General features: G+C 28.1%; 1 protein-coding gene across 1 annotated transcript in view; it reads left to right on the plus strand.

Moving 5' to 3' along the window:
• LOC134828443 (chaoptin) overlaps nucleotides 1-27,304 on the plus strand; it is a 58,144-nt gene extending 30,840 nt beyond the window's left edge. The window contains 4 exon segments of the mRNA XM_063841421.1: nucleotides 5,681-5,825; nucleotides 18,878-18,988; nucleotides 23,268-26,511; nucleotides 27,104-27,304. Of these exon segments, the coding sequence (XP_063697491.1) occupies nucleotides 5,681-5,825; nucleotides 18,878-18,988; nucleotides 23,268-26,511; nucleotides 27,104-27,304 (3,701 nt within the window).
• Nucleotides 27,305-27,624: the final 320 nt, after the last annotated feature.

Raw genomic sequence — 27,624 nt, forward strand, 5'->3', positions numbered from 1 at the left:
TTTAAAAATAATTTTTTTTTAAAAATTAAAAAAAAATTACCTAAATTAAAAAAAAATAATTTTTTAAAAAATAAATATTTTTTTGAGAAAATTAAAAAAAAATTTAATAAATTAAATAAAATATTTAATACCTAAGTTTAAAAAAATAATTTTTTAAAAATTAAAATTTTTTCGAAAAATTAAAAAAAAAATATAATATTTTTTTTAAAAATATTAAGAAAAAAATTAAAAATTAACTGAAATAATTTTTTTTTTAAAATAATTTAAATTTTAATTAATAAAATAATTTTTTTTTTTAAATTTTTTTTCTTAATTTTTTTTTAAATTTTTTAAAAAGTTTTGAATTTAAAAAATTTTATTTTATTTAAAATTTTTTTTTTATTATTTTATAAAAAAAATAATTTTATATTTTATTTAATTTTTAATCAGAATTTTATTTTATTTTTTTTGTATTATTTTTATAAATTATTTTATAAAAATCATAAAAAAAATTTTTATTTTTTTTTCCATAAATTATTTTACTTCTACCATAAAAATTTAATAACCCTAAAATATTGTAAAAAAATAATATTTATTATAATATTTAAAAAAATTAAATTAAAAAATATTTCAAAAATTTAAATACAAATTTAAAAAAAAAAAATAAATCAACTAAAATATCAAACACTTGTGAATTTTTAAGATTTTTTTTCTTTCCTTCGAAAAAAATTTAAACCAAAAATTTAAAATAAATCTGAAACAGCCTCAGACTTCATTTGATGTTTCGCACTTTATTTCGTATTCTCTTTGTTGTCACTCAAATTCGGTTTCCTTCGAGGAAAATAAAAAGCTCCCATCATTATTTCAACGCATTTTTCACGTTCTTTTGTGATTTTTTTTTCCATTCAACTCTTTAAAAAAAATCCTGAAAAAGCCGAATAATGAAGTAGTTTTCACAAAAGAAAAAATAAATAAAAATAATGAGAGACCAGCTTCACAACAAAACACGTGTCGTCATCAGAAGCATTAAAACAGATAAATGTCCAACTCCCGAGAGACCATTTAAATAAACATTTCTATATCAGAGAGTTATCGTTCTGTGTGCTTTTGAAAAAGACAAAAGGTCGTTATATTATTTTATATCGGTCGTTAGAAATAAATCTATCTCCCATACCGAGAATGGCACCACAAAGCGAAGCCATGCAAACAAAGAAAGAAAGAGAAAAGAATTTCATGCTTAAAGAGAGATGTCCTTTAATATATTTTTTCCTCTATGTCTGTCAAACAAAACTCGTACGGACAAGTTTCGATAAATTTTAAAATTACAGCGAAAATTAACAAACAATTTCACTCGAGGCACTTTTGCCCGAATGAAGTTACAAGACCAATAACAACGGGAAGTTTATTTAATATAATGGGAATAACAACAATAACAAAGAAAAACCCCAAAAATATCATAGCAGTAAAAAGTTTGAACATACTGTTGTTGCTACTGCAATGTAGAGAGGTACTTATGGAATGAAACTATGAAACATTTCTCATTTTTTGACATTTCAATTAGTTGTTTGATCAATAAAATTTGATATTTATGTGTAGCGTTTTTTTTTTGTTTTGCTACGAGAAACTGACGACGAGTAAAATAGTGAAATAAAATGTTAGAAAAGGAAAAAATTAAAAAAAAATTATGAAAATTGATTTTCAGTTTGAATTTGGAAATTTATTAGTTTCTAAAAACAATTTTTTTTTTAAGTTTTCAAAAGCTGAAGAATTTTTTCAGGTTTCAAAAGCTGAAGAATTATTTCAGGTTTCAAAAGCTGAAGAATTATTTCAGGTTTCAAAAGCTGAAGAATTAGGTTTCAGGAAGAATTCAAAAAGCTGAAGAATTATTTCAGGTTTCAAAAGCTGAAGAATTATTTCAGGTTTCAAAAGCTGAAGAATTATTTCAGGTTTCAAAAGCTGAAGAATTATTTCAGGTTTCAAAAGCTGAAGAATTATTTCAGGTTTCAAAAGCTGAAGAATTATTTCAGGTTTTAAAAGCTGAAGAATTATTTCAGGTTTCAAAAGCTGAAGAATTTTTTCAGGTTTCAAAAGCTGAACAATTATTTCAGGTTTCAAAAGCTGAAGAATTTTTTCAGGTTTCAAAAGCTGAAGAATTATTTAAAAGCTGAAGAATTATTTCAGGTTTCAAAAGCTGAAGAATTATTTCAGGTTTCAAAAGCTGAAGAATTATTTCAGGTTTCAAAAGCTGAAGAATTATTTCAGGTTTCAAAAGCTGAAGAATTATTTCAGGATTCAAAAGCTGAAGAATTATTTCAGGTTTCAAAAGCTGAAGAATTATTTCAGGTTTCAAAAGCTGAAGAATTATTTCAGGTTTCAAAAGCTGAAGAATTTTTTCAGGTTTCAAAAGCTGAAGAATTTTTTCAGGTTTCAAAAGCTGAAGAATTTTTTCAGGTTTCAAAAGCTGAAGAATTATTTCAGGTTTCAAAAGCTGAAGAATTATTTCAGGTTTCAAAAGCTGAAGAATTTTTTCAGGTTTCAAAAGCTGAAGAATTTTTTCATGTTTTAAAAGCTGAAATTCGTTATGGTTTTAAGAGCTAAAAACTTTAAAAAGTTGAATTCAATGAAAATTTTATATTTTTAAAATCATTCAACCTGAAACTCATTTCGACTTTGTAAACTACCACGTTTACCCTTTTCCCGCAATATCCATTAAATCCGTCAACGAAATGCCAGCACATGAAACGTTGCATTTCTCGTCATTCCGTCAGTCAAGCGACGTTGAATGTTTTCATCAAAAATGAGCAAGCACAAAAATGTAAAGTCAAACACTATTTTTTTCTCGATTCGACTAACAGGTAACACTGTTGGAGACTTGTAAAGTTGTAATATGCTTTCGTGAACAAATTAAATCGAATCCAATGTTAGATTTGTGGTTTTTCTCTCTCTCGTTTGGATAACTTTTCAATCAAAAAACGGCAAAAGCTGAATATTGCTTGCCTGCCTAGCTACGGGTTTTTGACAGGCTTGGCAGGCAAGCAGGCAGAACATGCCATAAAACACTTTATCATTTATTCAAATGGGACACATACGGATTCGTACGAATTTTCGTTGTAAAAGTGTTTGCTCTCTGTTATTCATATAAAAATTCTTTTTTTTTTTGCTCCGAGTTTTCAAATGAACTTTGAGTGTGCTTTGTAACGGATACGATTTTAATGCCAAATCCAGACATCATTCATTTTTTTCATCTATTTTTTTTTTCTTTCGTTTGAATAGTAACTCAAGCATCATTCAGGCATCCATTCATCAAAGCAAAGCAAAAAAAAGTGTCAATAAAATGCGAGACGAGACTGCCCGTATGTGAGTTGAAAAAACAACTGTAGGCATAAAAATGACATAAAAAAAGAGGAAAAACAAGAAAAATTGTAATTATTCCGGGAACTACTCGTGAGCATCGGAAGAAAATTAAGTTTTCGTTTCTCTCGTGACTGAAATATGTTTCAAATTTCCGATAGTGCAATGACTCGATATCGCCAGAACATGACCAGCTGACAATCCGTGGAAACCTAAACAGACGGGATTCGTCGATGTTGACGATGATAAACAACGAAAAAAAGCAAAATACAAAAAAAAAACAGACAAAGAGGCACTAAAATACTCACTCCGACTCGCTACGACTCACTAACATGCACATTCGCTCCGATGACGATGGCGATAGTACGTCAAAGATAGTATAATTTGAATTTAATGCCAACAGACATGTACTTTTTTTTTGGTTCCGCGCCCATATTTCTTTCCTTTCTCTGTTTGTGCTTTTGTATCGTGAGAATTGTGAGTCATTAGGGGATGGCATAATGTCGTCGATCGACAGCAAAAGGGACCTTCGAGAGGAATTAAAGTTTGTCAGGAACGAAATTAATGCTTTTTAAGTATTTTTCTCTTTTGTTTCGAAAAAAATGGAATTTTTAAATAAGCAAGTTCACGTTTAATTGCTGGACCCTTACTACAATGAAGAACGATGTAAATTAAAAACCAGAGAAACGAAAACTGGCAATGTGAATGAAACAAGAAAAGGGAAATAGATAACAGTAAATGGAAAATCCAGTCGTCGAACGTATGCGACTCGAAAAAATTTTGCTTAGGTTTGGTTGAAAGGAAACAAGTTTAAATTGAACAATGAACTAAATCGCATTTACATAAGGATTAAAATTGTTTTTACGAAACTTTTGTAAATTAACTTTTTTTCATGAATTTAAGAATTTTTAAGCTAAACTTTACGAATATAAAAATAGAAAAAATAAGAGAATTTCAAAATAAAAAATTTAATTAGATGTTAACGCGAATAGTGCTATTTAAAAACTAACTTAAATTTTAATTATTTAATGAACTTCTTCTTGACAGGTATAAACCAGTATTCTTTGATTATTTCTAAATAAAAGGTTGAAAGTGGCTTTGGTCAATACAGGATAAGAATTTCTTGTGAAAGTCATCCTTGACTGAAGGATTAAACTTAAATTTTACAATGAAATTTAGGTATTTATGGTTCAGCACTTCCAATAGTAATTTTTTATAGATGGTTTAAATGATTTCAACTTTTTAAATATCCATGAGCTGTTGTTGATATCAGGTCCATCTTGCGATGATTTGGGCAGAGCGTTTCTTTTAAATTCTTCGAGTTCCATTGAACGAAATTTCTTTTCTTGGTCTCAAATGAATTATTTCTTAAATTATATGGCTGTATGTCGCCCACTTTTTCAATATTCACAGCCAGGTAATTCAGTAATTGATTTTTTGTTGGCTTAAAAATAAGTATCAAAACATTAAACAATATACGTTGAAAGACACAAAAACAAATTAGTTTCCTGTAACATTTGACAAACACTGCTTTCTATATTTCCGTGCGTCAAGATTCTTAATGCTCAGTTTTGTATTTTCTGTATTCCTCTAATCACTTCTTTTCCATTCAGCTACAATATTGAGCTGCAGTAGTCAATGTGGGCTCCGACCATGCATTTATATAATATCAGTCTTGTTTCTTCTGGGAATTTTTTCTTATTTCTATTTAAAAAACCGACCATTTTGCCATCTGTATGCTGATGGTATGTTGATGACTCTGAACTGAATGTTGGTAAAATAATTTTCCTTCGTACTTAGCCGATTATAGGTCAATTATGAATATTAGTTGGATTTTTAAACGTTTAAAAAAGTGTTGAATCCAGTTATGATAACTTTTGATGCTCGTAAAATTTTGATATGATCTTATCGAATCTTCTTAAAAAAAAATTCGTCAAATCTGAAAAAAAAACTTAATATCTTATTAGATTTGAAATTATACTTACTATCATGTAATTAAAGACAGACAGACAACTTACCAGACAAAGTATAATTTTTTGTTTAAACTTTTCAAAATGCTTTAAAACCATGTATCAACGAAACTCGATCCACTCCGAGATCCATTTCGTTGATAATAATTAGAACATGTTTCTGCTAAAAAGTAATCGAAATATGAACAGAACAAGTAAATTGCTTCTAATTTCATTCTTAGACCTAATGTTCATTTATTTTTTTTATACATACCTCTCAGTGAGTAAGTAACATTGATTCTTATTCCAGATAAGTATCGATTTACTTCCTTGACTTGAAAAGAGCTTCCCTCTGATTTACTTCCATTACTCATGACACCTCTTTCCGTTTTTTCTTTCAGAATTCCTTCAAGGAACAGTCCGACACATCGACGTGTCACGCACATTCATCCAAACCGTGGACGACGATACCTTTCAAGGACTCCGTTTGGAATCCTTGAAACTTGTTGACAATCGCCTCAACGAGTTCGGCGACAAGTGTTTCAAGTAAGTAATTTTGCTCTCTGCATTTATCGACGAAACATGTCCAACAACCGAAGAGATAACTGCACTCGATAAATCACGATCAATTATGCTACACTCGAAAATTTTGCGAAAAGTTTTGAATAACGGCATCAATCAAGTGCTCTTAGCGTAAAGTTGGTGAAGTGCCATTCAAACACCTTATGAATTGGTTTTCTCCGTGCCGTGCGCAATTTATGAGAAGATGATAATTAGTTTTTTTTCTGATGAAGAGTTCCTTCGTCGACCTTGTTACTGACACTTTTTGCCCTACTTGAACAAAATGTTAACAAAACTTGCGGTTAGTTCGTGCATTTTTTACGTCATACAAGAGATTTACAAACATTCGTTGTTTGCCACTGATGATCCAGAACAATCCATAAAAACTGCACGTTTTTTCACGATAACGATGCAACGAAAAAAAAAATTTCGTATAAAAATTGCAAATGCATAGACTTTGCTTGGCTGTAACAGTAACTCGAGCTGAGTTCATGAATTATTATGTGTTTCCTGTTTGCTTGCTCCGACTTCTCTCCCTCTCGCATTTTCAGCCATGGCGCGCCAACAACTACATCATCGACGCTGCTGCTGCTTTTCTAATGTAAAATTCCACATACAATCCGCCACAATTTCCGTACTTTAAAAAAAAAATAATTTTCCCTCGTCGACATACACATGTGTTTGTTGTGTGCGATTACACACGGAGTTTTTGCTTCAACAGCGAAAATAGAACATTGCATAAGTTCTGACTACATTTTTTTTTTGCTAGTTTGCTACCTGAGGCGGCTGCTGATGCTATTGCAACCACACGTGCATAGCAGAGTTCATGTCGAGAGTCAGCGTTATTATTAATGTTTTACACTTCAATTGTTTCAGGTTTCCTATGGATTTAAAATATATGAAATTTGAATTTTAATCATTTTTTTTTATTTTCGAAAACTATTCGAAGTATTTTCGAAAATTTGAAAAAATTTTTAACATTGATTCAATTTTTTTCAATTTATTAATTCAAATCAAAATTCCAAATCAAAGATATTTGAAAATTAAAAGTATCAAATTCAATATAAAATTTTTCTAAAAGTGAAAAAATCTATTTTTTCCAATGTTCAAAATTTTAAAATTTGTTTTTTTTTAATTTCGAAAAAATTTTAAATTTAATGATTTTCGAAAAAATTTCTTATAAAATTTATTTTTAAAGTATTTTCGAAAAGTAAAAAAAAATATTTTTTTTCGATGTTCAAAATTTTTAAAATTACTTCAATGTTTAAAAAAAAAAAAATAAAAATTTTATGATTTTCGTAAAATTTCTTATAAAATGTTAAAAAAAAAGTATTTTCGAAAAGTGATTTTTATGATTTTCTTATTTTCATGATTTTTGAAAATTTCAAATTTTTAAATTTTTCGAAAATTTTTGAAAATTTTTTGAATAAAAATATTGAATATTCGTTTTCGAAAATATTCTAAAAAATATTTTTTTTTTCAAATTTTTAATTTTAATTATTTTTTGAAGTATTCGAATTTTTTTTTCGATTTCCGAAAAGTTAAAAATTTTTATTTTTCCAAATTTTTTTTTTTTAATTATATAAATTTTTTTGAATATTTTTTAAAAGCAAAAATTAAAAATTTTTGTAACTTCAAAATAAATTCACTTGACACCTTTTGATGCTAAAATTAACTCTTTTTAATGCAACAAAAATGAAAAGTGAATTTACTGAGAACGTAGAAAAAAAAGGAAAAATGTAATCACAGGATTCACCTATGGCTGAAAAGTACATAAACTACAAGTTTACGAAAATAATTCATATTTAAACAGGGCGAAGTGGATTAAAAGGAAGCAAACGGAAGATTTTTGTGTGATTTACAGTTTGTTTTTCTCCGTTTCATGCAAAAAGGGGCAAATATTGATTTTTCCTAATAATTTGCCAAGCAACCTAAAACATTCAATTGCAAAAGAAAAATCGCAAATTGCTCCAATTTTCCCGAGTAACCTTGTGAATAAATAACGATAAAGGTGATAATATTAAATTTAACTTTTAACCCCACATTTTCCAACCAACTTTTATTGGTGTGCTTAACCTCTCTCTCGCTCGTCATGGCGCACGCCACAAAACAAGGAGGAAATACATTGCAAAACATAAATATTTTTTCAAGTACCATTATCATTATTATTATTTCTATTATTATCATCATCATTAACTTTAGTTTATATTTTATGTGTGCGAAGGAAAAGAACCAACAATAATATTTTTGATGTCTGGCATATTTACACCTCCCTCCATATTGCAGCAGCTCAACATTTTTCTTCATTGTTATTAGCACTGTTGTTATTAATATTTAACGAGTTTTATAACGCGCGCGGTAGATTTTCATGTATTTTTGAGTACAGACACTCGTTAAGGCTCGACGTCGGGAATTGTTGTTGTTGTTATTGTTGCTATTGAGCTCTCTTTTCACAATAATATCACAAATGAGGACTGACAGCACAATTCAATTAACATTTTCATTCGTGTCTGTTAAAATGTTTGACTGAATATTTGATTGGAGTTTTCATTTTATTTATTTATTTTTGGGTATTTTTTGTTGTGTGTTTTTAATCAGAATTTTCTTGTTTGCTTTGTAAAATATTTGCTATTTATGCCTGCAAAAAAGGGTTTGAATTAAAAAGTCAAATATATTCCAATTGTGGGGTTAATTAAATATTTTTTTTTTGTTTTATAAAATCGTCTAGCCAGGTTAATTGAAAAAATTAGATTTTTTTCTGACAAATTTGATTTATTTATTAATTTTTTTATTACTGATGTTTTTCTGTCTGGCAGGAAAAATTAATTGAATTTAAATGAGATGATTTTTCTTTCATATTTTAAATAGAAATATTAAGGTTAAAATAATTTTAAAAAATTTGTATTAAATAATATTTAAAATAAAAATAATAAATTAAATTAAAATTAATTTAATATAAAAGAAAAAAATTAAGAATAATTGAAAAATTTAATATTACAGCTTGAAGAAATTTTTTCCATTAAAATTTTTAATTTTTTTTACTCGATAGAAATTAATTAATAAATAAAAAAATGTAAAAATTATTAATCAATTAAAAAAAAAAATTATATTAAAATTAAAATATTTAATCAAAAGTTGAAAAATATTTTTATAAAATTAAATTTTAATTTATTAAATTTTTAATTTCAATTTAATTTTTAATTTTTTTTTTTAATTTTTTAAATTAATTTTTTTATTTAAAAAATTTTTTTTATTTAAAAAATTTTTAAAATTTAATTTTTAATAAAATTTTTTTAAATTTAAAAGATAAATTTTTTTAAATAAAATCAATAAAAATTTTTTAAATATTAATTTTTAAATTTAATTAATTTTTTTTTAATTTAATTTTTTTAAAATTAAAAAAATTTTTTTAAATATTGAATAATGAAAATTAATTTTTATAAAAAAAATAAAACAAAAAAAAATAAATAAAAATAAAAAAAATCATGAAACATTTTTTTTAAATTTAAACATCTATTAATTGTTAAAATAAAAAATTTGAAAATTAAATTTTTTTTTTAATTTTTGAAAAATAAAAATCGTTTCTAATATTTAACATTTACTTTCAATGAACTTGAAACAGTAAAAAAATATTCTCACTTCATTAGGCTCTTTGACAAATCGCGCAAATTTTTCATAATCATCAATTGAACAAACTACAAAAAAAAAACAAACAACCTTGTTCGGCAAATCTTTCTTCGCTTTTAATGACTTGCGCCGCTTACGTTTGACAAGAAAAATATATTACATGTCGCAAAAACGATTCCTTATCCACACACACGTCACTCTGAATACGTGACATATGTAAAACCTCTGCTGATGACAAACCTAATAATAATAAATAAAAAAATTTCTCTTAGACTTTGAAAATGAATCCCAGCAGAGAGAAGAAATTTTTCCTCCTTCATCTTTCCAAACCAAGCCACTTTTTGTAATTTTATGTTCTACTAACACAAATTCACACACACAGAAAGAAAAGAAAGAAAATCATGCAACATTCTTCGTGAAAGTAAAGCAAAGCGAAAAAAAAATGATGGATTATTTATACAACAGCAACAGAAAAATTTTCCACTTTTGAATTTATTATTATGCAATATATCGCAGTTCGTGTGTTGTTTCTCTGTGCCAGAGCGAAACCATCTCGCGACTCGGATTATAAATGAATGAAGTATGAGTGAGGAGGCACAAATATGGCATGAGACAGATTGCATTTTCCTCTTTATTTTTTTTTTCGTTGAACGCTGTGAGTGCATGTTCGTTATCGTTTCTATTTTTATACAAAAAAAAAACGTTTTTAGTCATCGCGATGACATGTGTGATGATGACACAGTTTGAAATCTGCACAAACGAAAAACCGAACAGCAGTCAACTAATGAATTCTCTTTGAAATACATTTTTGTATATTTTTAACGATTTCCCAAGGAAGTCATTTCATAAATTGTATGTTTTTTTTTGGGCAGTCGTTTTGCTTTAAATAAATAAATAATAAAATAAAATGAAACAACAAATGTTCCTTACTTCATAAAATGAAAAAGTTACCCACTTATTTCCATAAAATCATATAATTTTGGGAATGGTTTAGGACACTGTTGTTAAGAAATTGACCGAAATGTTACTTTGAAACAATAGAAATGAATAAAAATGAGACAAAAATCGCTTGAAGTGAAGTAATAACGACGGAAACTGAACAACAGCAACTCAAGTCACTGGTTTCCTTAAAGTACCGTTTAGATGATTTTGCTGACCAGACCTTTTCTATTATGAGATTTTATTCGTTCTTTTTTATTTTATTATGTGAACAAGAGCCTTTTTGTTGTTCTTCAGAATAAAGAAGTTAGCGTTCATTGAAAGGCATCCGCAGAAGATTTTAAGTAAAAAATAGACTGTTTTCGATAATTTACGATTTGATTTTTCATTTAAAGAAATGAAAGACCTCAGATCCTAAAATTTAAAAAAAAAATTAATTTATTTATTTTAAGAAAAATTAAATTAATATACTTACTTGGATTTGAAATTTTAATTCCTTAAACTATAAAAAAAACTTTTAAAGGACATGAAAACGTTCAAAATCTCAAAACTTACCCAAAGGCAATTTCCATCACAAGTGACTAGCAAAACAATCCACAATGTTATTATATAATTTATGCCTTTTCCCATTTATATTTAGGGTGTCTGCTTCCAAGTCGTACGATCCCGTATCTTCTTATGCACTTGTCATACTTTTCCTTATACCTACAAAGAAAAATAAAGAAAAGCATGAGACTCTTTATCCTCTTATATTTATAATTCTTGTCCCTTTTTTTTCGGGTCGACAAAAATTTCCTTTATTCAAGTTGTCATCTTGAAGATACCTAAAAGAAAAAATGTCAAAAATTAGAAAAACTTTTATTTTTTTTTATTACCTTAAATTCTTTAGATTTTATTTTAATGAAGTTATAACTTTATTTGTTACAAAAATTGATCAAAATTAAATTAAAAGATTTCTTTGTTCTCACTTTAAATCTGGTTCAAATCTGCTTTTAAGTTTCATAAAGGATTTAACAAAATTATGAAGCTCAAAAAAAGAAAACTTTTTTTATTTTCTCGAGGGAAATGTTATTAAACAAAAACCGGAAAATTATATATTTTAACTCTCATTATTATATTATTATTATTATCATTGTTGTTGTTGTATAATCTCAAAATACAAACTTTATTTCGTTCGAGTTCACTAAAAACATTGTAAAATTCAGTCGTTCTATATTTGAAAAAGTCTCTCTCTCAGTCTCGTTCTCTATGTTATTATAATAATTATCATAATAATTACCATTTGCACTATACAATACCACAAATTATACGAAATGTCTGTAGAAACACAAAGTTGCATCATTTTCCATACATACAAATTGAATGGAATGAAAAGAAAAGTTTTGTTTTGTTGTTGATGTACGAATGTCATATACATTTCACATTCAATAGATAGACAGGCGGATGAACGAGCAAAAAATAATAGGAGGAAAAGCTAAATTATTTGTGTGTTAAATTCACTTTTAAATTAGTTATTCGAGTTTGAAATGGTAACGACTTTTCAAATTATGTTTGTTTACTTTTGATCTTAGTTTTTTTTTGTTGTTTGTTTGTGGAGTTGAAATGACTTTTTTTTTCAACAGGAAAATTAGAATTTGTAAGTTGACTTAGAATATGAATGTTTTTCAAAGTAATTATAGAACTATCATTTTACATAGTAAACATTTGAATGACATGTTTTTTAAAGAAAATTATTAAAAATATAATTTTTCAATTTTTTTAAAGTTTTGACAAATATTGCTAAATATTTATTTTTTTCGAATAAAATAAAATAAAAATATTATAAAAATTTAACAAATAATAAAATTAAATATTTTAAAATAAAAATATTAAAAATGAAATAATATTTTTTTTATAAAAAATAAATAATTAATTAATTAAAATTTTTGAATATGTAATTTTTTTCAATTAATAATTTTTTTTATAAGATTATAAAAAAATAATTAAATAATAATAATTAAAATAATTAATTTTTTAAACTTATTATTTAGAATAATTTTTTTTATATATTTTTTTTATATAATTTTTTATTTTAATTAATATAAATTTATTTTTAATTAGATTTTTTTTTTTGAATAAATATCAATATTAATTTTAAAAAATTAAATTATGTAAAAATTAAAGTAATTAAATTTTTCATTTATTCTTTTAAATTTTATTTTTACTTAAAAATATTTATAATTAGCATAATTTATTTATTTTAATTAATTTTTATTTTATAATAAAAAAAATATTTATTAATTGAAATAATTTAAATATTTAAAATTTTAGTCAATTTATATTTATTTTTAATTAAAAAATATTTTTATTAAATAAGTGAATTGCAAAAAAATAATTTTTAAAAAATTTAAATGATATTAAAGAAAAATTTTAATAAAACTTTAAACAAATTTTTCCTTTTGTCCTCGTTTTGCATATAAATCCCTGCAAAACTAACACGAATAAAATACATTTTTGTTCACTTTAATATTCATTTTTCCGAGTTTAATTCGTACAAAAGCAATTTATTTAATTTTTTGCACCATAAATAATTTTCACAACTGCTTCTGCAACAGAAAACATTTATAATTTTCACTTTTCCGAACAATCACACACACTCGAGCACATAGGCAAGGAATGAGACACAAAAGCCAGTTAACGGCAGCTGTGAAACATTTTTGCTTCTGCTAAGCAGCCTTTAATGAATTTCTCCCCGAGTCAGAGTGTAATGTGAGTGATTCTATTCTTAATCTTTTTTTTTCTTGTTTTCTGATTTTCACCTGTGACTTTTCTCGTTCTCGGCAAGTGAAAAAAAAATGTTATGAAAAAATGTTTTCTCCTATAAGGAAGATAAAAAGACACAATTTATGAGAAACAGACACAAAAATTGTTGTGATTTATATTTTTGTTATGACAAATGAGTGTAAAGTGATGTATATGTGATACTTAAGCCAAATTCATCATCATGTAAATCTACAAAAATAAACAATTCACCCATTTTCCTTGCTTATCTTTGCACTTTTAGCAGCAACACATGAGACACAAAAGCCAGGAGAAAGAATGTACGAGATAAATTATTATTATAAATATAAGAGCACACACACACACATTTTACATTAATTTTATTTTCACATGTTGTCATTAGATTGTTTACTTTTTTGTTGTTTTTCTCCCTACTTTACTTCATCGTTGTTGGAAAAATTTTCCCGTTGAAGTGAACGGAAGAAGGTAATCAAAAGACTCGAGTCATGTAACAGACTTGACAGACATTAGAAAGAGTAATGGTGTGGTAATGATGTTGTGTTTAGGATGTTTTTCAATCTACTTTTAACTTTTTTCCTGTTTAACTGCCCTGTGAAATTAAAATGGGATTAATTCTTACTCATAAATAAATTTCTTTTGAAAAAAATAAAAAAAAAAAATAAATTAAAATTAAATTAAAATTTAATTAAATTAAATTGAATAAAAATTAATTTAAAAAATTAAATTTAATTTAATTAAAATTAATTTAAAAAATAAATTATTTAAATTTAATTAAAATTAATTTAAAATTAAATTAAATTTAATTTAAATTTAAATTTAAAAAATAAATTTAATTAAATTAATTTAAAATTAAATTTAATTTTAATTTAAATTAAATAAATTTAAAATTAACAATTCATTATTTAATTTTAAAATAAAATTAAAAATAAATTAAATTAATTTTATTAAATTTTTTAAAATTAAATTGAATTATTTAATAATTTTAATAAAATTTTAATTAAATTTTTATATATTGAAAAAAATAATTTAATTTAATTTTAATTTAATTTTAATCAAAATTAATTAAATTTAAATTTTATTTGTCTTTAAAATTTTAAATTATTTTTTTAAGCCCATAAACAGCAAATTCACTCCTTTTCCAACCAGAGCAATGTTATAAATTTCGGAGGATGTTGAAAGAGGAAATAAAATAATCTTCAAGTCTTTAGTACTCGTTCTTTATTTTTCTCATTTTTTTGGAAAATAAATTGAATTTCATCGGATATTCATTTTTCTCCTGAATCTGGATCAACACAAAAAAAAAATAACATAACAACCAAGATAATGTTAACTTCTACACTCATCATCATCATCAACATGGAGCCTTGACTTGATGCTTTAAATTCCAATTTCCGATTATTTTTTCCTGTGCACTTGCAGGAATTTTCTAATAACAAAAGATGAAAGAAAAACAAGCAAAATTCTTTGTTTTTTTTTCGTCTGCAACTTCCTGCGTTCAAGGATGAAGAATTCTTCTCAAGTCTCAAGAAATCTTCATTATTGGAAAAGTTTAAATTTGTCTCAGAAGCAAAAATTGAATCATCGGATTTTTCATGCCTTTATTTTTTTCGTGAAAAAATTGAGCAAAACTTTTAACAATACATTTTGTTGTCTATTGGGCTTTTATTGAATAAATTTTGTTGAAGAAAAAAAAGGCAAAATAATAGAAAAACTCAAAAGTTTAAACTATTTTTTATGCCAAATCTTATGTCTCTCAAGATACTTCTGCCTCTTGTTCTTTATATTTTTTTTTGCTTTTTTCATTGTTTATGTGTAACTTTAACTTCTTTCTTCCTCATTTTATGGCAGAAAAATACAATAAAAGTGGCAGAAGCGAAAAAATTACATTTTTTTCGGAGGAAAAACGAAAACACTGAAGTGTAAAAAGATTAAATTGGAGAGCATAGTAAAAGTTTTGCTTCAAAAAAAAAAGGATTTTTGTTTAAAAAGAATTTCTTGGCCTTTTTCATGTTTTTGCAACTCTCGGAGTAAGTTAGTAGTGTCTTCCCCGATAGATTTGAAGAAAGGAAAATGGAGCAAAGGAAAGGGATAGGAAGGATGCTTTTGACTTTTTTTCTCATATTTTATTGAATGTTAACTTTTGAACATTTTGCGACTGTGGGAATAAAAAAAATCAATTTGGCTTTTGAATTAATAATTTGTCGAATTGTCACTTTGAGGATAACTTTTGATCGATTTCAGGAATTTCTAACCCAAATGAGTTGTAAATTTAACGAGAATTCCATTACGCAAAAATTACCGAGAATTTTTTTGCTTCGCTAAATGCTCTCGAAACAAAGTAAAACACTTTACGTCACTCGCATCGGCAAAAAAAATCACTTTTGAAACATATCATGAACACGCGCCATCAAAGCGCGCGCAAAACTCCAACGTGATTGACACAAAATCTCATGTTAAGTATCAATTGATCAAAGTCTCTTTTGTGAACGTCGACATAACAAGTTTGTTTCCGAGAATTTTTCATGTTTTCCCAGATTCGATGTTGTCGAACGAAAATTGCAAACAAATAATCACTAAACCATGCTTTTTTCCCTGACATTGAGTGCGATATATCCTGCTTGTTAAAAAACTTACAAAGATCTCTTAAACAAATAAATACACAATGTCGAACACGAAGCACGAGAGAGAGCGACAGACAAGTCGAGACGACACTCACAGCAAAAATCGAATGTTTTTACAAAAGACATGTGTCAAGTGTGAAAAGTTGTGCAAATAAAGAATACATTCTGAAGTGTTCGACACACAAAAGCTGCAGCAATATGGAAAAGCGGATAAAGCGATGCCTTCGGTAACGTATCGATAAATAGAGACACAAAGAAGAAAAAGAAAAACAAAAGAAGGTAAACAGTGGGAAAAAGATAAACGTGTTGGGGAAGAACAAATAATAATCTGATATCGGGAGTTTTGCGATTCAAGACTATTTCAATTACGGGTAAGATAGAACCTCATGACGACATCCTGTGGGACATCTGGATAAATTAATTAACAAACACATGGATGGGGAAATGGATGGAAATTTCCTTGGCGATTAAAATCTCATGGAAATTTTATGACTTCAATAAAAGGAAATTAATAAAAGCCTTGGTAAATATGGTTTGTGATATCAAATGACGACACTTTTGTGGTCTGGTTGTATTCATATCTACAAGAATCTACCCTATGGAATGAAAAGAGGGAGCTTAACCTTTAAGGGAGTAAAAGTTTTCTATTGATAAAGATTTAACGACAAAGGATAAAGATTTCAAGAGCTCATCGATCGATTGGAGAAGGAGATGAGGAAATGTTAGCTTAATTACTTTACTTTACTTTACGCCTTGTCTCTTGTCCGAAGATTCAAAACTGTCCTCATGTTGAGCAAAGGCGATTCACGAATTGTCGCCATCTGGTTCGTCGATTCGCAAGATCTTTCAGATCCCAGAGGTTAGTTTAATTAGTTATGATACTTAGAAACTCTTTAGGATTTTTTGAAAAATATGATTGAATTTTGAGAACCTCTACTTCAGTATGAAAGATTATAAGCCAAGACCCGATCTTGAGTTTTTCCCTCCTTGGGTTGAGAATCTGTTGCTGCTGCTCTATCTCTTGAATTTCGATGTCGAATGGATCTTTTGTGCTCCCAATAGGGTCTCTGGATGCCCCTTATTCTTTTTTCATTCGTCGTCGAGACTGTTAAAGAACTCAATAACCTTCTTCGAGTTGTTTTCAATGATTTGATTAGGTCTCAAGAAGCCTTCAACGAATCGCTACATCCTCTTGAAGTTTATTTTAGAAGCTTATGGTATGAAGTATAATCGTTATTATTATACTTCATAACATAAGATTCTTAAGTAAACGCCAAGAGGAGTCTACTCACAGAGATGTTCTTCTTTCTATTAAAGTTAAATCTGGCCTTCCTTAAGTTCCTTTGAAAGTTTATAAAATTTTGTTTATAACTGCAATGAGACTTCTTAAGAGACTTCTGAAGAAAAAATCTGAAATCAAAACTCACCCATTTTCCATCCACAGTATTAACAGTCCAATAGAAATAGATAACCAAGTGTTTGTCTTTCCGGTTACAATCTAAGTCTCTCTTCTCTCTAAGTCTATGACGAAGACATTGGTGATGATGATACTGATGATATCTCTCAAAGACTGCATTTGAAAGGTATACATACATGACATCTTATCTAGAATGAAGAATCTTTTTATGGCTTTTTTGTGTCTGTTTCGCATTTGTCTATCTTCGTCGTCTAAGAATCCAACGAAGGTGTACACGAAGAGAAAATTATATCTTAATCTTTTTCTATTCGTTCCATGATCTTTCTTTCTGTTTTTCCCTTCAGTCTCGCTGAAACACATGTTTGTGCCTAATGCCATCGGTGTGTCTCATTGTTGTTCATGTTGACAGTGACAAACTCAAATGCACAGAAGAGAACAACGCAAACGATGATGATGACAATAAAACGTTAAAATGGAAAGCCTTTAAGGCTTCATTTAATAAGACACATATACTTGACAGGCACGTGTGTGTGTAAGCGGAGAGAGGCAAGCGATGCGGTTAAATGAGACAGTTTTTTTTTGCCTCGTGTTCTTTATTATTTTATTCGCACACTTATGATGCGGGATCAGATCGGAGATTAGAGATTATGAGATTGAAAGTTAAGGATTGGGGAGAAGAAGTGAATTGAAAAGGGGATGTATGTTAAGTTATACTATTAAGATATTAAAAATTTTATGAATATATGAAAAATTTAAAAGTTGAAGAATTATTGATAAAATTCTAATTGGGTTAAAATCAATAATTTTATGAACTTATTTTATAAAAAAATTTTATACTATAAATTTTAATAATCGATTAAAAATAATTTTTATAAGATCTTTTCCCGCCAATTTCGCTTCAGAGATCTTTATAAAGTCAAATGTGCATTGGGATTCATTAGAGATGTCAAAAATGAATATTTCACATTTTGGTACTCCTCTTCAAATTTTCATCAAATAAAGGATATTTTCGGATTCAAATGGATTCGAAAATCATATTGATCCAAAATTTATCAAAAATATACTTAAAGATAATTTTCTCAAGTTTAAATCAAAACAATATTTTGACTTATTTGACTTTTGGTTAAAGCTTAAGTTTAAGTAAAAGTTAAAAAAAAAGTCAAATATGTTTTAAATTTTTGGCTCAAACTTATTTTGAAAAAATCACATTTTTGGATTTTTATTTTAATTTTAATTAAATAAAATAATTTTGGCTTAAGTCAAACTAATTTTTTGATCGAAAATCAAAGTGCTATAAATTTTCTTACCAAAGTTAAAGTTCTGAAAACAACCAGTCGCTCTCCATCAGCTAATGTGTGACCATCCATCTGTCGTGAAACAACAATATATCTCTGATTAAACCCTTTTTACACGCTCACATGCCACATTATTATTATCGAAAGTGCTTTTATCGTGTGTAATTTATCTCTCTCTCTCTTTGTGTGTTTCTGTCACACTAAAAGAGACACTGACACACATTAATGTGTCGATGTCGTCGTCGTCGTGCTTTTATCTCGCCTTCCATGCCATGTATCTCAATCTTTTTTACTTTTAATTACCTTATCGCCCATAAATTTTAACTAACTTAACTCTTCGTTTTGGTTTATTTGCAGCTTTATGACACACTCACTGATGTTGTTAGATATTTCTGGAAATTTATTTCAATCATTACCATTAGAATCATTAAGGAATGTTCATACACTGAGTAGATTAATTGCACAAAGGTAAGTGTTCTTTTATTGATATGTTCGATTTTTTTTCTCCCATTTTCTCCACACCTTCCCGCTGATTGAGTTCGGTTTAATTTTAATGAGAAAAGTTTGTGTGTGGAAACGTGAAATTTAATCAAGTATTTAGCGAAAATCATTACGATGCGGCGGCGGGCTGCAGTGTTCTCGATGACACGATCGACATGATGCAATGATACAGAATTTAATTAAAAAGTTTTCTTTTCCTTTTTTGTCGGAGAAAATTACTTCTGAACATGTCGCTGAAAGATTTAGGAACAAAAGACGTTTAAAAAAGCATCGATCTTGGAGCTTTTTTAATTATTCAATTCATTAAAGCTTTTAAAGTATTTGATTACAAAGTAACTGAAATATCTTGAGAAACACTCGCAACTTGTCAGAGTTTAACAAGTTTTACCATATCAACAAAAATAGAAGAAAGACGGGAAAAAAGTACAAGAAATTATTTTTGTGTACTTTGACACACAAAACTCACAAGAACAGAGGAGCAGATAAGGAGAAAAGTTAGTCTATTACAGTTACAAACACGTAGAAAGAGATCCAAATAATTCCAACAAATTACAAGTTTTCTCTAATTTCACACAACGCCTTCGGTAAAAGGTGGTAAAGATATTTAGACAACATCCTCCTTTCATTGATTGTCACCAGAGATAAAAGTGTACTCACCTGCTTGTCGTTACCGATGAATGTTTTGTGCGGTAGCTGCTTCAAAAGTTGTTACCCCTTAAAAACATGCTTGTGGTTTCTTGGCTTGGTGAATGCTGCACAGACGAACCTACATACGTAATGAGATGAGAAAAAGTATCTTTGAGTACGGTAGGGAAAAATGTGTGGGAAATATTTATCAAAATTTAAACATGGGAAAATGATTTCGTGTCTTGTCTCATGAGATATTTTTTAAATAATTTTTTCAAAGATTTTCTCAAAAAGTAATAATTTTTCTTAAAAATTATTTTTATTTTTTTACTTTTTTTATTTATTTAATAATTTTTTTCGCCAATTTTTTAATTTAAATTTTATTCAAATTTTTTTTTAAAATATTTTTTTTTTTTTTATTTATTATTTATAAAATAATTTGCTATTTAAAAATTTTATTAAAATTTTTTTCCCTTTATTGATTTTATTAAATTTTTTTTTATATTCACCTATTTTTAAATTTGATATAATTTTTTGAGATTTTAATTTATTTTTTATCTATTAAATGAAATTTTTTATTCAATTTTTTTTTTTAAATAATTTGTTATTAAAAATATTTAAAAAAACTAAGAAATTAACGAAAAAATTTTTTTTTAATTTATTTTATTTATTTAGTTTATTTATATTTTATTCAATTTTTTTTATTGTTCTAAACTTTAAAAGAATTTTCTAAAAATTTAGCTTTTTCATAAATTGTTTTTTTTTTCTTAAAAATTATTTTTAAAAAATGTTTATTGTTTTTGTCAAAATTTTCATTTTTATTAACATTTTTTTACCAAAATTTTTTTTTCACTTTTTCATCTTAATTTGGATTTTATTTAAATATTTTAGAAAGAATTATTTATTTTTATTTTTTATTAAAAAAAATATAGAAAAAAAAATAAAATTTTAAATAATTTAATAAAATAAATTTTTAGGAAAAATTTTTAAACAGCAAAATTTTCAAATTTTTTTTAAATACAATTGTTTTTTTTTTAAATTAAAAAATTAAGAAATAATTAAATTGTAATTATTGAACATTTTTAAAAAATATTTTGATCTAAAATTATTAACCTTCAAACCTCTTTTTCCTTTTAACCCATAAATTTTCTGTCACGAAATCTTTTTTCCATGCAAGTTAATTAAATGAATTAAGGTTACACTCATAACCTAAAAAAAATACAAAAAAGCATTCAAAAATGTAACGAATTTCCTCGAAAACCTTATTTTATTATGATAATAGACTCATCCTCAGATAGGTACTCAGATAATGATGGTTAATTTGACACCACTAACATGTTCTGTCATGTTTTCCATTCTCTCGTAATAGTAATTAAAATAATAATAAAACTTATCTGTCGTTCTCTGACAAAAAAAAAATAATGAATTTTATTAAATTTCGGGCAACGCTCAAAAAAGTTTATGACGTTGACAACCACAACAAAATTATTTACAAATTTTGCAGGCACGACAAAAGTTTAACTTGTATTATGATTTTTTTGTCGGTTACATTTTACGATCCGGAAAAACTTTTTTTTTGTTACTCGTCGAAAAACCAAACAAAAGGAGAGAAGAGAATCTAATTTAATTTGAACGTATAACATTTTGGTTCGTTTAACAAACGATATTTGAATATCTTATCAAAAATGTCACCCATAAGAACTTTTCCCTCGTGTGCGTGTCTTTGAAGTTACTCGCAAGTAACGAATTGACATCAATATGTGTTTTGTTACGACGACGTGCATCATTATCTCGTATGTGGCGGGAAAAAAAAGTTTTTTGCATACATATGAGAGAAAGTTGAGCAAATGGCAATCTGTGGCATGCATTGTGTTCCGACGTTCAAATAACAATAACAATGCTAAATAAATGTAGGTTAAATACGAAACTTTAAACGACTCCTATTGGGATTTAAATTGGTAGATTGTTGCATGTGCATATGGTGATGCAATATTGATGTTTCAATGTTAAAGTTTTAATGAAGCAGGGAAAAGGAGCTTGCTTTTGCATTTTCAAGTAATTTAAATGGAGAGAACAGACTTTATCAGTTATCGGTGTTGTGGGAGGTAGTTTTAGGGTTAATGGATGGATTTTACTTGTAAGAGAATAACTTAGTTGTTGATGAGAAAAGGATATTAGAATTATCGACAAATGTAAAATTAGTTTCTTGAGAAATTGTTTCAACTAAATTTTTAGTTTCATAAGAAATTCATTTAAAAAACATCTCAGGGTTTTAAATTGTATAAAATGGGGTTCAAGTATTCTGTTGATTAAAATTTTTCACGATAGATCAAAATTAAAAGAATAAATGATACTTTCTTGCAATTTTTATGCTCTTTCAGAAAAAAATAACTTCCAGGCTCTATCTCATAAGATTTTTAAGAAAAATTTTACCTTTCAAGAATATTGAGGAAAAACTAATTTTTTCGAAATTTAATGCATGAAAAGATATGCATTGAAAAAAAATTTCAAATTGTGCATTGGGAAAATTTTCATATTTTTTTGCATTGAAAAAAAATTCAAATTGTGCATTGGGAAAATTTTCATATTTTTTTGCATTGAAAAAAATTTCAAATTGTGCATTGTGCAAATTTTCATATTTTTTGCATTGAAAAAAATTTCAAATTGTGCATTGGGAAAATTTTCATATTTTTTTGCATTGAAAAAAATTTCAAATTGTGCATTGGGAAAATTTTCATATTTTTTTGCATTGAAAAAAATTTCAAATTGTGCATTTTTTAATTTTTTTTTATTATTTTTTTTTTGCATTGAAAAAAATTTCAAATTGTGCATTGGGAAAATTTTCATATTTTTTTGCATTGAAAAAAATTTCAAATTGTGCATTGGGATAATTTTCATATTTTTTTGCATTGAAAAAAATTTCAAATTGTGCATTGGGCAAATTTTCATATTTTTTTGCATTGAAATAAATTTCAAATAGTTTTCATATTTTTTTTGCATTGAAAAAAATTCAAATTGTGCATTGGGAAAATTTTCATATTTTTTTGCATTGAAAAAAATTTCAAATTGTGCATTTTTTAATTTTTTTTATTATTTTTTTTTGCATTGAAAAAAATTTCAAATTGTGCATTGGGAAAATTTTCATATTTTTTTGCATTGAAAAAAATTTCAAATTGTGCATTGGGAAAATTTTCATATTTTTTTGCATTGAAAAAAATTTCAAATTGTGCATTGGGAAAATTTTCATATTTTTTTGCATTGAAAAAATTTCAAATTGTGCATTGGGAAAATTTTCATATTTTTCAGGATAATTCTCTCTATTTTTTAAAATCCAATAAAATTACCTTAAATAGTTTCATAAAATTCCTTGCCTTTAAAATTTTTCAAAATAAGCTCATTTAAAGGCAAATTTTTATTTAAATGCATTGACATCGCGAATAACCAACTTCTATAAACTTTCAATAAAAATAATAATTTTTCTCACAAAAAAGTACGCTACACACACAAACTTACCTCATTTTCCGTTAATGATCCCCCATAAAAACTCATTTGACGCATCATTAATTTACCAACAACGCCAACTTACACCTCATTTTCCCTCCTTTTTTTTCTTTTGCAGAAATCAAATCCAACACCTCGACGGTAATTGGGGAAATCTAGCTGATTCATTACGTAGCCTACATCTTTCGTCGAATACAATTAGTGAAATCACGCAACTGCACATTGCTGGCAGCAGCAGTAGTAGTAGTAGCAGCAATAGCAGTACGTCGCTCGTGAGTTCGACGCCAACCACGTCACTCGTTGACGCAAGCGGCATTCGCTCATTCTCCAAGCTACGGAAACTCGTGTGGCTGGATTTGAGTAATAATCGCATCGCACACGTCAGCTACAATCTTATGCCAAAGTCCCTCGTGACAATTGACTTGTCGCGCAACATCCTCACGACGTTTCCCATGTCGCTGGTAGAGCATTTGCGCGACCTGAAAATCCTTAATTTAAGAGATAATTTAATAGCAAAACTGTATAATATTGAATATAGTGTCCAATTGAGTGGAAAATCGGCGATACCTACGTCGTCGTCGCAACAAAAGAGACCTGCTTATTCGCTTGAAAAGCTCGATTTGAGTCAGAATTTGATAGAAGAGGTGCCCGAGAATTTGTTCAATGGCACGATGCGTGTTAAAGCTCTCAGTTTAGACAAGAACTTTATAAAACACGTGCCCGCCAACGCGTTTCGTGACATGGGGATCATTCACATGGTCTTAGCTTTCAATTATATCACGGATTTGGATGAACAAGCATTTGCGACACTCGAAAATACCTTGGAGTATCTCGATTTGGAGAGAAATCAACTTATGTATGTTCCTGCAGCGATAAATCATCTTCAAAAGTTGAAATATTTATACCTAACCTCAAACGAGATCGCTTATCTGGAATACATGCCGCCGGGATTACGAGTTCTATCTTTGTCGAGTAATAATTTTACTCAGATCCCCTATGAAGCTCTCATGAACTGCACGGAACTGTCCTATTTGAATATGGGTTACAACCAGATCCGAGATATATCTGAGGATATTTTCATCGGATGGGGCAGTAACCTTCAAACGCTTCTCTTGAGAAACAATAAGATCACTCATCTGAACTACAATACGTTCAATGGTTTGGATACCATCAAGGAAATCAGTTTGAGCTTCAATGACATTCACTATGTTCAACCGATGGTTTTTGAAAATGTCTCGCGAACCTTGAAGATCTTGGAGTTATCGTTCGGGATCTATCGTGATGACTTCCCGCTCGAACCAATCAGTTACTTGACGGAGTTGATGTGGCTTGGTTTGGATAACAACAACTTGAAGATGATTCCGGGACATTCGTTGCACTCTTTGACACAACTAACGTACGTGAGTCTCGCCTTCAACAAGATCACTTTTCTACCGAGAAACGTTTTCTTATCTGATGTTCACAAAAATCTGCTGGAAATTGACTTGAGCTTTAATCAGATTGAAGTTGTTCTGTCAAATACCTTCGATGATTTGGATTTGCTACAAATTGTAAACTTAGCATCGAATCGGATACAAAATATCGAAAAGTACAGTTTTTACAACTTGCAATTCTTGACGTATATTGACTTGAGTTACAACAGGATCAGCAACATCAGTGATATGGCGTTTCAATTCTTGCCAAACATCTTGAGCATCGATTTAATGTACAACCAGTTGACCAAATTCAGTTTTAAAGCTTTTATGCATATTACGAATGCGACGACGCCAATGCGGTTGAACATCTCGAACAATTACATTCGAACCATTGATGGCGACTTGACATCCTACTTCTACATTTACAGTTTAGATGCGAGCAATAACCTCATTTGGGATACTCAGTCATTCAAAAACATCGGATACTCATTGAGAGTTCTTTACTTGAACAACAACAACATAACTCAGCTATCGAATCACGCTTTTGGCGATTTAAACATGTTGGAAATCCTGAACTTGGCAAACAACTCAATTTACGCTCTTCGCAGAAGAAGTTTTCTTGGCTTATCAAACTTACAAGAACTTGATTTGTCTATGAATCGCATCGAGATGTTGCAAGTTGAACAGTTTTCGAATCTTGGCAAACTTCGAGTTCTCAATCTTTCGAACAATAAGTTACGAACCATACCACGTGATGCTTTTTACAATACCAGAATTGAACGATTGGATTTGTCCTTTAACAACATTGCTCTCTTTCCTGTAAGTTCATTGTCCGAAATCGGTTTCACTCTTCGAGCTTTGCTGATACAAAACAACCAGATTGAATCTTTGGACTCAACTATGTTTCAAAACACGCAATTTATACTCGACTTGAACTTGGCAAGTAATCAAATCAAGTTGCTATCTGACAACACATTCGGTTCCTTGAACAATTTAACGTCGCTGGATTTGAGCTACAATGTTTTAGTGCCGCCTAACTTCAAAGAATTCTTTTTGAATACGCCTCGTTTGAGAATTCTCAAGATGCGTGGCGTTGGGCTTTATCGGATGCCTCAACTACCTTTGAAGTATTTGACTGTACTGGATTTGAGTAAAAATTATTTGCAAGAAGTCGAAGGACTTTACGACATGCGAAACTTGCGAGAATTTTACATTCGTGAGAATCGGGTGATCAATTTGGGAAATGTAACGAGATTTTTGCCCACGTGTTTGCGGAAGTTGGATATCTCGAGAAATCCCATAAGAAAACAATCTTTACATGATTTCGCTCAGATTCGACGAATAGAGGAGCTGAACATTGAAAATGTCAAGATAATCAACTCGGAGTTGTTTTTCAAGTTACATAACCTCAAAAAGATCAGGATCAGTTCGCAAGCGAATTTCAGTGAACTAATTTCAAAATTGCGCGGTTTACGGGAGCTTTATGTTCACATCTACGACGATCGGATACGAGAAGAATTTTTCTCAAAACTTACTGCTTTAACGAAACTTACGTTACTCGAGATCACGGGCACAAAACTCGTTAATATTCATCCAAGAGCGTTTACGGGGCTGGCACGAAATCAAGATCTTAAGATCCGTTTGACACAAACGATCGTCAATGATCTGCCAATTGGAATATTTTTCCCGCTCAAATACATTCCGCGCTTAAGCATCGATCTGTCAAACAATAAATTGGCAGCACTGTCGCCTGACAGTTTCTACCCGAACGCCAGTAGTTGGGATGCGGTCGGTACGAGAAGTGTTTTTGGCGGCATGAATATCGCGGGAAATCCGATGCAGTGCGAATGCGGACTTGTGTGGTTGGGACATTGGCTACGACGATGGTTGCGGGAAACCGCACAAGTTAATTTACTCAATAAGGAAGAACTGAAGCATATGTTACTGGTGAGTATTTTAATTGAAATTTAATTTCGTGCATATTCAATTAAAAGAGAAAGAAATATGCTTTTGACAATTTTCTGTGCAACGATGCAACCGCAACAATGGCAAAAGTGCAACAAATGGCAAAATACTAACAAATCGCTTTAAATTCTGCTGAATCCAGATAAAGCTCTATTCAGTAAATTTTTTTCTGCTTTGCACACGGAATAATAATAAGACGTACAGCACATTATTTATTCATTTCTTCGAGAAAAAAAAAAACGAAGCAGCTGTGTGTTCTCGCCAAAACTTATGCAAATAGTTCTTTTTTTTTTGCTATCGATATCGAAGAAAACGAAAAATAAAAATATTGAAAAGCAAATCAGAAATTCTAAATTCGATGAAGCGTTTTATTATTGTTAACTTTCTTGTATTCGTTTTGTTTGGCACGAATTTGCGAGTAAAATTCGTAATGAGATAAGAAACTTTTTCGTACGTTTTTTGCTTTAACCGCTAATTTGTACTGTAAATTCGTGCAATATTGCCAGAAAATGTCAAAATGGTTTTTTCGAAAATAAATATTTATTTCTAAAGTGTGACATTTTTTTTTTTTCAGCAATCGCGTGATAGCACGTGTACAGACGTCCTAACAGGTAGAAAACTATCCTTTTTAGACATCTTCCCGGAGGATTTAATGTGTCATGCCAGTGCATTAAGTAGCAAATCTGATTTAATTTTTACAACGACTAATCTAAGAATCAGCCTATTGTTGAACACAATCATTGTATTCTTTGTCTCGTATCGGTTTTACTACTAAAAAAAATAAATTAATAAATTTAGAATAAATTTTTGTATAAAAAAAAATATAAAAATAATTGTTAGATAATTTGTAAGATAAAACATAAAATAAAATAATATTTAAAAAAAATGTATAGAAAAATAAATAAATATTAATTTGAATGATTTTTTAAAAAAATTTAAAAAAAATAATTAATTTAATTAAAATAATTAATTTAATTTTTTTAATTAAAAAAAAAAATAAAATTTAAAATTAATTAATTTATTTTTTTTTAACAAATAAATTTAATTTAAAAAAAAATTTAAAAAAAAAAATAAATTTATTTTAATTAATAATTT

Source organism: Culicoides brevitarsis, chromosome 2, assembly GCF_036172545.1.
Source record: "Culicoides brevitarsis isolate CSIRO-B50_1 chromosome 2, AGI_CSIRO_Cbre_v1, whole genome shotgun sequence".
NCBI lineage: Eukaryota > Metazoa > Arthropoda > Insecta > Diptera > Ceratopogonidae > Culicoides > Culicoides brevitarsis.